Source organism: Geotrypetes seraphini, chromosome 11 (genome assembly GCF_902459505.1).
Source record: "Geotrypetes seraphini chromosome 11, aGeoSer1.1, whole genome shotgun sequence".
NCBI classification, from domain to species: Eukaryota; Metazoa; Chordata; class Amphibia; order Gymnophiona; family Dermophiidae; genus Geotrypetes; species Geotrypetes seraphini.
Window position 1 is genome coordinate 100,586,824 of NC_047094.1, and position 16,988 is coordinate 100,603,811.

Genomic DNA, 16,988 nt, shown 5'->3' on the forward strand with positions numbered 1-16,988 from the left:
GACATCATATTATTTCTAGTGAAACTTAAAAATATAGATTCTTATAATGAATCTTGTTTTCCAATCTCTGTTCACATTCTCCAAAGCCATAATCGGCCACTATGGATTAACATTACTGTAAAACTGTCTTGGAAAAAAAATCATGACACTGTTGTAGCTGGGAACTTATAGTATTGAACCAAACAATTGTGGCCTTCACAGCTGAGGGTAAGAGTACCAGAATCTCCCATTTCCACCCTCATTCCTGGGAACATAACTGTCAGAAAAAGCATATCTTTGGGGTAGCTACCCAACATTGAAAGAAACTGAGTAGACTTGTAGAGGGTTGAATGCTATTTGTTCCCAGATGTGACAAAAAATAAACCACCAATAGAAATCCTGTTTGGAGAAACTGAAGATGGTCCTAAATTATCCCTAGGTACTGTAATCAAAGAGGCCTCCAAAATAAGCCCAGTAGTCTCTCATTCTGTTACATCCCCTCCGGAATCAATATGATAGGTGTTTTATCACAACCTGTGAATGGGGTCTTGCAGAAAACCACATACTTTTATCCTCTGCATCTCCTGCTGAGGAACACAGAGCCCTCTACAGTTTTTATTTCTGCAAGCAAATAGTGCTGAAATGCTTCTGATCTACTCTGCTTTTTCTTATTTTTTCACTTGAGTTCATTCTTTTTCAGTGGTTCGATGCCTTGAGACCCCTTTTGGAGGGGTTCTCTGCCCAAGAAAGAAAGCAGTTTCCATGGAGCTGGACTGCAACTTCACAGGGCAAGCTTCAGGTGGACCTGTGGTGCCAGCTTTCTCTGTCCCACATCAGAGTTTGGGGTCTGTCCCCCTGGAAACATGCTTGCCTCTTGACCTTGTTAGTGGCTTAAGTCAGGCTTTATGCACCCCGAGTAAGAGCCCTTGGGGTATCAGGGTGCAGACTCCGGTTTCCCGCCTCCAATCACATGGTGAGGTTCTGAGGGGGTGGAGGTTTTGGTTGGGGTCCGTCTGACTGGCAGCCGAAAGATCCTGAAGATTTGTCTGTTTGGAGAAGATTTGAGACAGAAATTCCTTTCCCTTCACTTCAGCTGAACAGACAGGTCCCTTTAACTATCTTCAGATCACTAGTTAAAGTCATTGGTTGGCTCATGAAATTGATGATATTTTTGGAAGAATTTTTACTTTATCCTTATGGATTTTTCTTTTTTAAAATTAAAGTAAAAAAATTATTACATTCCAAACATACCGTATATACTCGAATATAAACCAGGATTTTGGGGCCAAAGAATTGACCCAAAAATGGGGTTCCCATTTATATTTGGGCCAGTGCCTCCTCCCAGCCTTATTGCAGGCTCTGCACCCCAACCCTCCCCCTGCCCTGTCCGTCATACCTGCTCTGGTGGTCCAGATGTGCAGCGGGCAGGCTTAGCTAAGACTCTAGGTAGACGTCTTGTCGAGGGGTGTTCTCCAAATCCCATCATGGTGATCCTCACAAACGATACCAGCCTGATAGGCTGGGGGGCCCATAGCGTTGGGCATCTGCTGCAGGGCCGATGGTCTTTCCATCAGAGAAAACAGTCCATAAATTGTCTGGAACTGCAGGTCATTTGGCTAGCATTAAAGGCATTGGAAAAAGATCTGGAAGGCAAGGTAGTCAGTGTTCTCGGACAATGCCACTGTGGTAGCATATGTGAGCAGACAAAGAGGCACCAAGAATGCTCCATTATGCCTGGAAACACAGATTTTGTTCAGGTGGGTGGGGGCTCATCTCCAGTCACTCTCTGCAGCCCATGTAGCAGGAAAAAGTGCAGGCTGACTTTCTCAGTCGGTACACTCTAGACCCGGAAGAACAGTCTCTGTCCTAGAGAGTGGTCGACCTCATTGTATACCTCTGGGGAAGTCTGGCGATGGACTTGATGGTTTTAGCCAAAAACAAGAAGATAAATTGCTTCTACAGCCAAAGAAATTAACCAGGAAGTGTAGAGTTGGACGCATTGGTACAGTCCTGGCTGGAAGAGAAGCTGCTTTTGTTTTTCTACCAAGGCCCATGGTGGGTTGGGTGATTCACAGAATTGCGACTCATCAGGGACTTTTGAGCCTAGTAGCTCTAGATTGGTCTCACTGGCCATGGTAAGTGGATCTAGTAAGGCTGCAATGGGACAGATGCATCAAGCTACCGGTTCACACAGAGCTACTCAGGCAGGGTCCAATCCACCTGGAGAGCCCAGATCGCTTTGGTTTATGGCATTGCTATTGAGCGTTCAGCCTTAGTACGCAAAGAATATTTGGAAGTAGTAATTTTTACTCTTTGACTGTTGCAGCCTATGCTAAAGCCTGGATGGCTCTGGTGCATCAAGGATAAGGTGGAGCCCTTCAATGCTCCGATATTGGTGATTCATGCATGCCGGACTAGAGAAAGGCCTGGAGGTGGCATCTCTCAAAGTACAAAAACAATTTATTATTTCTATAGTGCTACCAGACACATGTAGCGCTGTGTGTATAAGAGATAGTCCCTACTAAGAAGAGCTTACAATATAATTATGACAGACACACAGGAAAAAGGGGAGTCTGAACAAGTGCTCATGTAAGGAATTAGGGGGGACTGATGAGGTGGAATCACATAGGACAAAGGAGAGTCTGAACTTAGTGCTTAAGAAGGGAATAGGAGGGGACTGAAGAGGGCTCATGTAGGGAATTACTGGGGGAGCTGATAAGTTAGAATTACATAGGACAAGGGGAGTCTGAACTTTAGTGCTCAAGAAGGGAATAGGAGGGGGCTGAAGAGGTGGGAGAGGACCATTGAGGGGATGTTGGTAGGGTTAATATTTAAACGCAGCTCTAAATAAGTGGGCTTTTAGTCTGGATTTGAATACTGCCAGAGATGGAGTCTGACATAACGAGCCAGTTAGGTTGTTCCAGGCATGCAGTGCAGCAGGATAGCAGGGACAGAGTTGGGAAATGGCAATAGAGGAGAAGGGTACCAACAGGAGGAACTTGTCTGCTGAATGGAGTTCCTTCAAAGCCTTGGTTCTAGCCTTCAAGACCTTCCACAAGATGACACCAAACTACATGATATCAAAACTACAAATTTATGTCCCCAACCGATCACTGAGAACCCAAGAAGAGAGACTGCTAGCCCCACCACCTGGCCGCTCACTCATGACTGAAACAGCCCACAAACGCTCCTCACATTTTATACCCAGATTATGGCACATCATCCCCACATCCATTAGATCACTAGACAGTCTATGGAACTTCAGAAAGGCCGTGAAAACCTTCCTTTTTACAAACCCAGCTCCTTAACGACTGGCACCTCCACCCCTGACTGATGGTATCAAGGCATCTCCTAGTACACCAAATGGACTCCCACTGTAACTCAAATACCACCACAAAAATAACTTAAATAACTATCAAACTTACTAAAAATTCCAAGTCATTCCCAGTAAAACTTAACTGTGCTACCCATTGCAACCCAAACGCTATACTGTCAACCATGTACGCACCTGTAATGCAAAAACGGTATTACCTTTATGTTATCCCTTAATAAAGCTTAATACCATAAATACCCCTTCTTACCTTCCCTTCCCCAACCCCTGATCCTTCTTATCCCTCTCTTGGAAACGATCTCTGATCTAACTTTGTAACCCTTCTTCCATAACTCTTTTTGTAATCCGCTTTGAACCGAAAGGTAATGGCAGAATAGAAATCTGTAATGTAATGTAATGTTATGTCTGTACTGTGAATACTGCAATATGAACTATGCTATGTCTGCCGATTCTGTACTTTCACTTAAATCTTGTCCTGTCTGTACTGTGTTCTCTTGTAACCCATTCTGGGCTCCTTTGGGAGGATGGGCTAAATAAATAAATGAATGAATGAATAAATAAGACAGGAGAGATACTGAGGAGCTGCAGAGCGAGTACACTTGAACATCAGTAAAAGAAGTTTTAATCGTATGTGGAGATGAACAGGGAGCCAGTGAAGCGACCTGAGAAGAGGAGTAATGTGCATATAACGACCCTGGTGGAATACGAAGTGCACAGCAGTGTTTTGAACAGATTGAAGTGGAGTGATATGGCTTAGCGGAAGACCCGCAAGAAGCACATTGCTGTATTCCAGAGGGTCTTGGCAGCGTGCTCAGAAAGGAAAGGATGGTTTTAGCAATATTATAGAGAAAGAAACAAGTTTCGGCAGTCTGTTAGATATGCGAGGAGAAGGAGAGCGACGAATCAGATGACTCCAAGGTTCCGAGCCGACGAGACAAGGAGGATGCGAATGTTATCCACCACTGTAGAGAACGGGGTAAGGGGAAAAGTGGGTTTAGGAGGAAAGATAAGGAGTTCAGTCTTGACCATGTTTAATTTTAGATGGTGGTGAGACAATGTCACAGAGGCAGGCCGAGATTCATACTAATTTCAGGGGTAGAGAAGTAGATTTGCGAGTCATCAGCATAGAGTTGGTACTGGAATCTGTGGGATGAAATTAGAGCACCGAGAGAAGAAGTGTAGATGGAGAAAAGAAGAGGTCCCAGGACAGATCCTTGAGGTATAAGCAAACCTCTGCCCATAGGTGCCCACCAGGCCTATACAGGTATGCTGACTGATAGTGGAACAGCAGCAGAGGAGGATCCTCCAGAGCTTATATGCTAAAAGGTGCAATAGGAAAGATAGGAAGAAAACCATGAAATAGCAGAGCCCTGAAACCTAAGCAAAGACAGCATTTCAATGAGTAGGTGGTGATGTACGGTGTCAAATGCCACAGCTAGATAAGGAGGATGAAGAGTAGAATCCTTTGGATTTGGACAGGAGAGATCATTGGAAAATAATTTGGCCCCAAATTAATAATTTGTTAGAGAATCATGTTGGACTCTCATACGATACAATATTATTTGAAACAGCAATGAGAACTCAAAGTCCAATTTCTGCAAACAATAATAAACTTTTATTAATATTGACAGGGGTCGCCATACAGCAAATTACTCAAAACTGGAAAGATCACACTAAGTTAAATTTCACTTTTTGGTGGAATTCAATTTGTCATATATACAAAATGGAAAAAGTGATGGCGTTACAACAAGGGTATATTCATAAGTTTAATAAAATCTGGGGACCATTGGCTAATTTCTCTAATGATCAGATATCATAGCACATGGATAGAACATAAGGGGGGTTGGGGAGGGTAAATCATTGTAAGGGTAATTTGATATACAATTCTGTTAAAAGGGGTTTCTTTACTTTACAATATAAGAGTAATTGTTTGATATTTCAAGTGTTCGTTTAAAATTGTATGTATTACATATATTTCACTTGATGTAAGATTTAAAAAAAAGAATAAAGAATTTACAAAAGCCAAAAAAAAAAGATCTATAATTTAGGTAAGAAAGAATCATGCTTTAAAATGAAGTAATAAAATACCATTGAACCTTAAAAAAAAAAAAAAAAAGGAAACTAGCAAGGGCGATTTCTGTAGAGTGAAGGGGGCAGAAGCTTTGATTTGAAGGGGATTAAGGATAGCTCAAACCAAAAGGAAGTCAAGACAACGGCGGTGGACAGCTCGTTCTAGTAGTTTGGAGAAGAGAGATGGGGCGATAATTGGAGGAGCAGTAGGGACAAGCAATGTTTTTTTCAGGAGTGGCATAACTATGGCATGTTTGAAGGTATCAGGTACAGTTGCAGTGGAGAGCAATAGGTTGAGGATATGGCAGATAGAGGGGATGACAGTAGAGGAGATGGTGCTCAGTAGATGGGTGGAAATGAGATCAGAGGAACAGGTGGTGAGTTTGGAGGAGGAAAGAAGATGTGCAGTTTCCTCTTAAGTGATTTGTGGGAAGGAGGAAAAGGCGGCAGGGAACGATGGAGGGTCGACAGGGAAGGCCAAAGGAGGGAGAAGCGGAGGTGGATTGGCCAAGAACATGAGGTTAATTTTGTGGACCTTATCATGGAAATACTCAGCCATGGTCCTGGGGAGAAAACGGAGGAGTCAGAGGTGAGGGCACCTTTTTAGTAGAGAATTGAGCATGGCAGAGTCGGCGAGGGTTGGATCCAAAGGAATTGGTCAAATGGGTGTAATAGTCTTTTGCAGGTGAGAGGGCAGCTTGGAAGGAGGTCAGCATGAATCTGAAGTGTAAGAAGTCAGCCTGAGTGTGGAATTTCAGCTAGTGGCATTCTGCAGATTGGGCACAGGAATGTAAGTGGCGGATCTTGGAGGTCATCCAGGGCTGAGGTTTGGTGCACCTTAGAGGGCATGACATGGAAGGATCAAGGTGTGTAGAGTGGAGGAGAGAATAGTATTAAAGGAAGAGAGTGCTTCATTGACAGATTTACATAGCATAGTGCTCGAGATGAGGGGAGAGACCATGGCAGAGAGAGTATATGGGTCATTAGACTGAAGATTCCTGAAATTATTGGTGAGGATCGGTCATTTCTGAGGGGCAGGGTGATGAGTCATGAAGGTTATAAGATTATGGTCAGAGAGGGGAAGAGTTGAGGTAGATAAGTTGACACTGGAGCAGTTTGAGACGAGGACAAGATCAAGGCAGTGGCCTTTTTGGTGTGAAGGGGTGCTAGAATACAGCTGGAGATTGAAAGAGGATATGAGAGCAAGGAACTTTGAGGTAAAGGAGTTGGTAGTGTTCTCAGGGTGTGGCACAGTGGTTAAAGCTACAGCCTCAGCACGCTGGGGTTGTGGGTTCAAACCTATGCTGTTCTTTGTGACTTAATCACAAAGTCACTTAATCCCCCCATTGCCCCAGATACATTATATAGATTGTGAGCCCACCAGGACAGACAGGAACAAATGCTTCAGTACCTGAATAAACTCATATAAACCGGTATAGAATAGTATAAATAAATGTTAAAATCACCAAGGATGTGGGAAGGCGACAAAGATTTGAGAGAGACTGAGAGCCAGGAGTCAAGGTCAGTGAGAAAAGAAGAAAGGGATTTCTCAGGGGGTCAATATAGGTGGCAGGCTTCTCGTGCTTCCGAGCTCGAGTGAGAAAGGTCTTGCTGGTGTTTCATCTGGATGTGACTAGATTTTTGAATGGGGTGCTTGGATTGTGGCATCTATTACACCAGCCCTTTTTGATTTGCAATCTTAACATTATGCTGAAAGAACTATGTAAGCCTCTGTATAAGCCCCTTCAAGAGGCGTCTTTGCAGGATCTCACGGTGAAGGCAGTGTTTCTGGTGGCAAGTCTCAGTGAGAAGGATATTGGAATTACAGGCACACTCATGCAGAGAATCATACCTCAGGATCACGGAGGCAGGAGTTGTCTTCCACACGGTACCTTCCTTTCTACTGAAGATTGTTTCAGTATTTCATGTCAACCAAGAGGTCCGTCTTAGAGAGTTGCGCGGGGACAGAAATCCCACCCGTCCCCACCTGTCCCCGCCAAAGTCCCACCCGTCTCCACCCGTCCCCGTGAGGAATCCCTCCATCCCCACCCGTCCCCGCGAGGAATCCCCTCCGTCCCCACCCGTCCCCGCGAGGAATCCCCTCCGTCCCCGCCCGTCCCTATAAACTTCAGAAAGTTATTTCATTTAATTATGCTACTGAATTAAAGGCTTTGGTAGAAACCCATTTACAAATAAGCAAAAAGACTTTATTAATTTGAAAATATTAATTGGGAAGAATACATACTTTGCAAACGGGTTTCTACCAGAGCCTCTAATGTTTATAAATTTTTATCAACACAACTAATATACTACTTTATCCTGAAGCAAAATAAAAAAAAAGAAATATAATTCTTTTCCTACCTTTGTTGCCTGGTTTCTGCTTTCCTCATGTTCTCATTCAATTCCTTCCATCCACTGTCTCTCTTCCTTCTGCATCTTCCATTTGCTCTGTTACTGTGCCTCTCCCTTTCTTCCCCCTTCCAAATTGGTCTGGCACCCATCTTCTTCTTTCCACTCCCCCATAGTCTGGCATCTGTCTTCTTCCCTGCCAGCGTCTTCTCCCTACTCTCTCTTCCCCATTTCCTTTCAGCGTCCTTCTCCCCCCATCTTCCCCATGTCCTGTCAGCGTCCTTCTCCCCCCTCTGTCTTCCACATGTGCTTTCAGTGTCCTTCTCCCCCCTCTGCTTCCCCATGTCCTTTCAGCGTCCTTCTCCCTCTCTGTCTTCCCCATGGCCTTTCAGCGTCCTTCTCCACCCCCCCCCGTCTTCCCCATGTCCTTTCAGCGTCCTTCTCCACCCCTTTGTCTTCCCCATGTGCTTTCAGCATCCTTCTCCCCCCCTCTGTCTTCCACAAGTGCTTTCAGAGTCCTTCCCCCCCGCCCTTCCCATGGCCTTTCAGCGTCCTTCTCCACCCCTTTGTATTCCCCATGTGCTTTAAGCGTCCTTCTCCCTCCTCTGTCTTCAAGTGCTTTCAGAGTCCTTCCCCCCCTCCCGTCTTCCCCATGGCCTTTCAGCGTCCTTCTCCCCCCTCCTTCTCTACCGCTCCGGGTGCAGCACAGCCGGCCAGGTCCCCTTACTTTTGTGGCACTTCCCCGACCGACTGACAACAGCCCCGGTCCGACAAACCTCCGACAAGCAGAGAAGGTAGGGAGAAGAAGAGCCACGCAACTGAGTACATCCAGCCCCGCAGGAACCCCGCGACCCTAGGGGGCGTCCCCACGGGATCCCCGCGACCCTAGGGGCATCCCCACGGGATCCCCGTGACCCGAAGGGGGAACCCACGGGATGCCCGCGGGTCCCGCGGGATTCCCGTCGTCCCCGTTCCCGTGCAGCTCTCTAGTCCGTCTACCCATGTTTCAAGCTATGGGTTCAGCCAAGCAAGATAAGACATTGCAGAGATTGGATGTACAGAAATTTTTACTCCACTATTTAGAACACATAAATGACTTTCATCTCTCCAACCATCTGTTTGTTCTCACCAGTCAGTTAAGAAGAGGCAGACCATCTTCCAAGGTATCTATTGTTTTGTTGACGTACATTGCTTGTGGCAAACAGCCATCTGTTTCTCTCAAAGCTCATTCGACTAGAAGTGTGGCGGCTACCTGGGAGGAGACTAGGACAATGCTGCCCAAAGAGATCTGTAGAGCAGCTACTTGGTCTACTCTCTGTACTTTTATAGGATTCTATATTGCTGCTTTTGGGTCCTCAGTTTTGCGGGCAGGCTTATTGGTCTCATCCTAGGTATCTGCCACTGTTTTGGTACATCGCTTACAGTACAGACTCCTATGTTTATGTAACAGAATAGAAGGTTCTTGCCTAGATAATCTTCTTTCTGTTAATACATATAGGAGTCTGTACAGCCCAATGTGTTAGTTTCAATGTGCTTGCTTTCTGCCTTGGATAAAGCTTTAGTCCAGAACTGGAGTTTTTCTCTTGTCATTTGGAAGTACATGTAATCATATATGACTAATAAAGCCTTAAGTTTGTTGAGTGCCTGAGCTCCATATGTGCTTGTTTTTGTTGCACACGGCAGGGTGGTTCATTGGTACACCTGTGTTATTAGTTCATGCTAACTATTGTTCTTTTTCATGAGTTACAGAGCAGAACAGAAATGTACTATTGTTTCAGGGAAGTTCCCCCATGCCCCTCCTTCTGCTTTCTTTTGTTATAGTGGATAGTGATTGCTTTGGTACAAACTGAAGAGGGCACTATACTCCAATGGTGAAGGAGGAGAAGCTGAAAAATGTGATTGACATCCTTCTGCAACAGTTCAAGATCAGAGGATATTCACCTATAATACAGACTCCTACGTATAGAAACATAGAAAAGGGCTATAGCCCACCAAGTCTGCCCATTCCAAGTAACTGTCCCCCTGAATTCACTCCCCCAAAGAACCCACGTGAGTATCCCATTTTTTCTTAAAATCATTCACGCTGCTGGCCTCAATCACCTGCAGTGGGAGTCTGTTTCAATGATCCACCACTCTTTCGGTGAAGAAGTACTTTCTGGAATCGCTATGAAACTTCCCTCCCCTGATTTTCAGCGGATGCCCTCTGGTGGTCGAGGGTCCCATGAGACAGAAGATATCATCTTCTGACTCGATACGTCCCGTGATGTACTTATATGTTTCAATCATGTCTCCCCGTTCTCTTCTTTCCTCAAGTGAGTACAGCCGCAATTTTTTTAGTCTTTCTTCACACGTGAGATCTTTGAGTCCCAAGACCATCCTGGTGGCCATTCGCTGAACTGACTCTATCCTCAGCATGTCTTTACGGTAATGTGGTCTCCAGAACTGAACACAGTACTCCAAGTGAGGCCTCACCATGGATCTGTATAATGGCATCATGACTTCAGGTCTCCTGCTGACAAAACCTCTACGGATACAACCCATCATTTGTCTTGCCCTGGAGGAAGCCTTCTCCACTTGATTGGCAGCCTTCATGTCCTCACTAATGATTACCCCTAGATCGCGTTCTGCCTTGGTCCTAAACAAGGTTTCACCATTTAGTACATAAGTTCTGCACGGGTTTCTCTTACCCAGGTGCATTATCTTGCATTTTTTAGCATTGAAGCCTAGTTGCCAAGTAGTTGACCATCGTTCCAGCAGCAGTAGGTCGTGTGTCATATTATCAGGCAACAAGCTTTTGCCTACTATGTTGCAAAGTTTGGCGTCGTCGGTGAATAGTGATACCATTCCTTTAAGTCCTTGTGTCATATCTCTTATGAATAAGTTGAATAGAATCGGTCCCAGGACCGAGCCCTGCAGCACTGCACTGATCACGTCCGACGTTTCGGATGGGGTACCGTTCACCACCACCCTCTGACGTCTACCGTTCAGCCAATCCCCAACCCATGTAGTTAGAGTGTCTCCTAATCCTATCTATTTCAGCTTGTTCAATAACCTTCGGTGTGGGACGCTATCAAATGCTTTACTGAAGTCCAAATATACCACGTCCAGTGACTCTCCGGCATCCAGTTGTCTAGTAACCCAGTCAAAGAAGCTAATTAGATTAGATTGGCAGGATGTACCTCGGGTGAACCCATGTTGGTGGGGATCACGTAGGTTTTCTTCATCTAGGATTGTGTCAAGATTCCGTTTGATCAGTGTTTCCATGAGCTTACACACTATAGACGTGAGACTCACCGATCTGTAGTTTGCTGTCTCTGTCCTGCAGCCCTTTTTGTGGAGTGGAATTACGTTGGCGGTTTTCCAGTCCAAGGGGACTCTTCCTGTGCGTAGGGAAAGATTGAAAAGCCCAGATAATGGTTCTGCCAGGACTTCACTTAACTCCCTGAGCACCCTGGGGTGTAGGTTATCCGGTCCCATGGCTTTGTATTAACAGAAAAAAGATTACGTTCTTACCTGGATAATCTTCCATTATCAAGTCCAATCCCCTTCATCCTCTGTTTCTTTCACCTATTTAGATTTCTGGATTGCCTTTTTTTAAAAGATTCACCAAAAGTAAATTAGGGCTGATCTCTGACTTTACCACATCATCAGCAGTAGTAAAGGTTTTCTTTGCTCGTCCCATATGGTGTTCAGTTCCAATAAGTTTTTATTGCATTAGAGGATTGTACCATGCAGGCTGCAGCCACAAATGTGGAACACTGATTCTTTAGTTTTAGGAGTAATATATTATCAGCTTTGAGTCATGACCCTTTTTACAGTTTCTTTAATGCTGTATACTTTGATATATTTAAACACATTTGAACTACCTACATGGGCAGAACAATATGAGGAACTTTGCACTGGCATAGCTTATATCATAGTGGTAAGATAGTTAAATTCTATAAGAACTCCTTTGTTAAAGCACTCGAACTTGTGTGAATAAGTACTGGAATGTTGCTAGTTTTTCATGCTGTTAAGCTCACATACATAAGGAATAAATTAACAGAAAAATATTTTTTTAAATAATGAAGTGCAGATCCCCACTGATTCAGCTTCATTTTATGATTTTTTTTTGTCATTCAAAAGACCACCAACCACATAGATTTAGTTGAATGCACATTTTTTTGGAGTCAGTGTGGAACAATAAATGATACCATGTTTCTACTTTAGGTTTGTGCAGCTAATTTTGGAGATATCTGTAATGCAGTTGGACAAGAAGCCACTGAAAAATTTCTGGTATGTAAAACATAAAGAGGGACACAATTAAGTCACTACTTGGGTTTTATTTTTCTCTCAAATGACTTCTAAATTAAAATATTGAAGCTTTAACTTGAAGTTAAAGGTAGTTTCAGTTTTATGTTCACCAGACTCCAGTGGTCTGCATAGTTGAGGATTCTTAACCAACTTAATGTCAGCATTAAAAAGAAATATATGTAATTTATGCTTTCTCAAAATATACCTGAAGGGAATACTAGGTGGGTCTTATTTGAAAAAGCTTTAACAAAATATTTGTAAATAGTTCAGCTAGTCATAGCTAGAGATGAGTCAGAAAATTTACTGTAGAATTTGGTTGTTTCCTCTCTTCAATGAATTATGGGGGCATGGATTTCGCCCTAACTTCAGTACTGAGACTCTTCTTATTTCATTGGTAGCCAAAATTCCGAATCTTTTGGCCTATGGTTGATTTGCTATTTTGTTGCAATTTGACCTATCTGCGGCTTTTGATGTCCTTAATCATGGCATTTTAATTCAATTGTTAGCTAACATTGGTTTAAATCAAAAAGTATTAAATTGGTTCGGAGGTTTTTTGAAGTTACGATCTTACCAAGTACATGCTGAGGGTGAATTCTATTCAGCTTGGACTCCTGTCTGTGGAGTACCATAGAGTTCACCTTTGTCTCCCATATTATTTAATATGACAACGTTAAAATATTTAAATTTATCCTCCTCAGAATCGATTTTTACTTATGCAGATAACATCTTAGAAACATGACGGCAGGTAAAGGCCAAATGGTCCATCTAGTCTGCCCATCCGCAGTAACCATTACCTTAAAGTTAATCCCTCATTAACAAATCTAACAGCAAACATTAATTCTTGTATTTCAAAAATTCAGGACTTGGCTTTCTGTGTGTGTATGAAGTTAAATACCACCAAGGCAAAACTTCTTTGGTTCGGACCCAATTTAGACTGATTATCATCTTCATTGCAGTTAATCGCTGGTGATACTTTGAAAATTGAGTTCTCATCAAAAATTCTGGGGTTTGTTCTGGATTCTATTCTTGCTTTGTTTAATCAAATTAATAATATAACGAAAAAATGTTTTTTCAGTCTTTGGATGTTGAGAAGAGTTCACCATTTCTTTCATCAGCAACATTTTACTGTTCTGGTTCAGGCAATTATACTGGCTCATTTGGATTATGTAAATTCTCTTTATATCAGCTTAAGCAAGTGTAACATGAAAAGGCTGCAACTTATTCAAAATATGGCGGCCAAATTGATATTTGGTAAGAGTAAATATGATCATGTTACTCCTTTGTTGAAAGCCCTGCATTGGCTTCCGGTTTATTGGAGAGTCCAATTCAAATGTGCCAGTATAACATTCAAAATCTTATATGGGATCTTTTCCCCTTTGATTACTCTCTCATTTAATTCCCAACAGCCTTTATCCTCTAGGGGAATTCACAAATTTAAATTAGCCTTCCCTTCAATTAGGGGAATTAAAGCTTTTGGTAAGATTTGTCATTCTTTGGTCTTTTCTTCTGCAAAAATTTGGAATGATCTTCCTACAGAAATTAGATTTCTTCCTTCTCTGATAATCTTTTGGAAAAAACTTATTTATTTCAGAAATTTCTAACTGATAAATAAGAGATTGCAATTGACAACTTCTTTGCCTTAATAATTGTTTTCCTTGTCTTAGTAGCTAACTTTTGTAAACCAAATTGAGCCCATAGTTGAGATGACTTGGTATATAAGACTAAGATTTGGATTGGTAAGGACCTGTTCTATAAAGGAACACAGTAGCATAACTAAAAATAATGCATGGATGGGAGGACAGGGATGAGAGGTGGGGAAGGGCTGAGGAAAAGTGTGTGTGGGGGGGGGATGAGAAAGGCTATTGGTCAGGTTATGGGGGTTCTTTTGTTTATCTTATGTCTTGGATGAAGTTCTATTTGTGCTTATTATGGGGTAGTTATTGTGTGGGTTTCAATGGTATGGTATGGTTTGCCTTGTTTTTAATGTCATTGTTCTTAATGTTGTTTTCTTGCTCTTTTGAACTTCCAGTTCAATTGAAGTCAGCCCATATTGGAATGTAGTGTCATAGACTTTCATTTATAGCTTTGTATGGCAGGTTACCATGTTTTATAATCCCTACTAGCCCAGCCATTGCACTGGCCAAGAGCCACAATCTGTGGCTCCATTTGGAACCTTGTATGGCTGGACACAAGTATTATCCAGCCTGGTAATAACTCATGTCTTGTGCATACTACTGTAGCTGGACCACAGTCCATGTCCAGTTGGTTTTTTTTTTAATGCCTCTCTTGCTTATGTTCTAAGATTTCTATTAATTATGGGGGAAGCTAATTGTGCTGAAAAAAATAGAAATGCTCTTAATGTATTAATTTACTTAAATGTATTAACTTTCTCTAGTACTTCCTCTTGGAAACAATTTACAATCTTCATAATAATTTCCAGCAATACAATTCTCAACAAAACAGATATAAACATAAGCACAGTTCTGCTTATCAATATAAAATGAAAATGGTGGACTGTGTTATCAAGCAGAGGAAATCGTAATCCTAATGGATGGCATGTTTTATTGACTTTGCAGCTTTTTATTCTTGATATTTTTCCTTTGCCAGATTCCAAAGTTTTTGGAGCTTTGCACAGACAGTGTTTGGGGAATGAGAAAAGCTTGTGCTGAGTGTTTCATGGCTGTTTCGTACACAGCGTCTGGTGAAATTCGCAGAATGAAACTTTCTCCTCTCTTTATTAATCTCATCAGTGACCCCTGTCGATGGGTAAGGGCCTTGGTTCTGATGCCAGAATAAAGGCGAGATATGTGTGTGTGTGTGTGTGTGTGTGTGTGTGGTGGTGGGGGGGGGGAGAGAACGCTCTTCTCACTGCTTCACTGAAAAAGTTGGTACAGCCTTTCTCGGGCCTTGATGCACTAAAAATAGTCAGTAATACATGCAAAATATCTGTGCCATTGAAGAAAAAAAACCTCCAGGCTGACCTGTCGGTTTTATCTGACAGCTAAAACCCATGTTTTTTTTTTTTTTTTTTTTGCATAGCCAAGCAATGTTAGTGCATCAATCACTTGACTACTTTGCATGGGGTTTTAGCTAATTTGCATGGCCAGATCGGAAAATGGGCGATCGAGGGGAAAAATACATGGTAAGCTGTTGTGAATCTGGTCAATAATAGTGATCGTTGCTAAAGCTGTGAAAACAGATTTAGCGATGATCGCTGACTTTAGTGCATCTAGCCCTTGGTGTCGGTGGCTCTTATGAGTAGATTTTGTCACATCTGAGCTGCATCCATTTCTCATTCTTGGTATTGCAGTATTGTTTTTTTTACATGTTTACCAACAATTCAGAAGAATTGATGCATTGAGAATGTTCTGATCAAGGTGTTTTGATATTCTACAATATGTAATGAAATAACACAGCTCTCCCTCTGCAGCAGACCTTTAGGCTAAAATACAGCCAGTGCCATAACATGTGCTTTTGAAATGCAGTCAAGTTCAGCATGAATGATGTCGTTGCCTATGCTTTTTGCCAGCTGGCTGAGTTTAAGAACAGGGATATTGAATTAAAATGCAGAGCAAAACTACATTATTCTTTTGATATATGGTAAAAGTTAGAGCTTGCCTTATTAATGTCTCTAAGTTTATTAAAGGACATCCTTTCCCGCCCATAAATGGGCATGTCTGAGTGGCTTACATACTAAAGAAAAGGGATTGAAAACATGTGCAGACAACAGCAGTGAGAGAAAGATGATAGAGACACAATATCTGATAGTACAGAGGTAGAAGGGAAAATTAAAATTGGGATAAGCGCTGTGTTCGTCTCGCATCAATTTGCTTTAGAAAGAAGAGTTAGGTGTAAACATTTTAAAGCATTAATATTTTTGGATCAGTTTTAAATTTTTGTTAGGCTGTTTGAAGTCTAAGATGTTGGGGAAACATACTTCAGAATTCAGGTTCCTTGTAGTGAAAATATTGAACTCTGTGTAGTGTCTAGTTCTGTTTCTCTAAAGGAAGCGATGATTAGAGGTCTGTTTTGGTGCGACAATCTAAGTGCTCTAGAGCAGTGGTCTCAAACTCACAGCCCGAGGGGGACCACATGCGGCCCGTCGGGTACTATTTTGAGGCCTTCGGTAAAATAAAACAGTTTCTTGATCATATCTCTTTAGCTATAAATTACAATATTACTATTAAGACTTAGCCAAAAGGAAAGATTTATAAACTGTAAAGAGTTTTACTTCATGCAAAATTGTCAAATCCTACAAATCCAAAATGTGGCCCTCCAAAGGGTTTGAGTTTGAGACCACTGCTCTAGAGGGACATAGGGAGTTACAAACCTAGAAAGATGTCTTGTATTGTGAATCTTGAAAACTAGAAGTAAGATTTTGTAGATGATTAGGTAGGAGATAGGCAAGGAGTGGAGTTACATGATCATATTTACAGTGTCCAGTGACTAGTTTGATGGCTGGCTGTATTATGAAGTGCTTGCTGTCCTTGGCTTTAATTCCTTTATATAGTGCATTTCAATAGTTTAGTTGACTAATATTAAGAGAATATATGAGGATATTTAAGGCTGGGGGATGCAACAATGACTGGATAGAGTGGATTATATGGAGCTTATGAAGGACCTTTTAATGACTGCAAAAATCTGTGAAGTGAATGTGAGGGAGATGTCCAGGATCACTCACAAAACTTGAGTATGGTAACTAAAGGGAAAGGCATGGTCCAAAGTAAAACAGAGGTATCAAGTGATTTTCTCTGGTGTTTAGTGAAGAGGGTCTTGGATTTACTTGTATTAAGGATAAGCTTATTATTTTGTAACTAGTCTTTTTTATTTTGTTAGTTTACGGTTTATATTCTAAATTTGTATGGGGTCGGCTGGATCCAGGGTGCAGAGAACCTGAATATCATCTGCATAAATGTAAACTCTGAATTCCAGGGTTTGCATTAGTGGTCCCAGGAATATGTTAAAA

At 42.2% G+C, this 16,988-nt stretch overlaps 1 protein-coding gene across 4 annotated transcripts in view; it reads left to right on the forward strand.

Annotated features, from left to right (window-relative positions):
* Positions 1 to 16,988, forward strand: part of LOC117369307 (serine/threonine-protein phosphatase 4 regulatory subunit 1-like) — a 151,192-nt gene that overhangs the window by 36,371 nt on the left and 97,833 nt on the right. For 3 of the 4 annotated variants that reach the window (XM_033963709.1, XM_033963707.1, XM_033963711.1), the window contains 2 exons: positions 11,939 to 12,004; positions 14,630 to 14,788. In XM_033963709.1, the coding sequence (XP_033819600.1) occupies positions 11,939 to 12,004; positions 14,630 to 14,788 (225 nt within the window). The remainder of the gene's footprint in view (positions 1 to 11,938; positions 12,005 to 14,629; positions 14,789 to 16,988) is intronic. The other variant, XM_033963710.1, reaches the window with a different exon arrangement.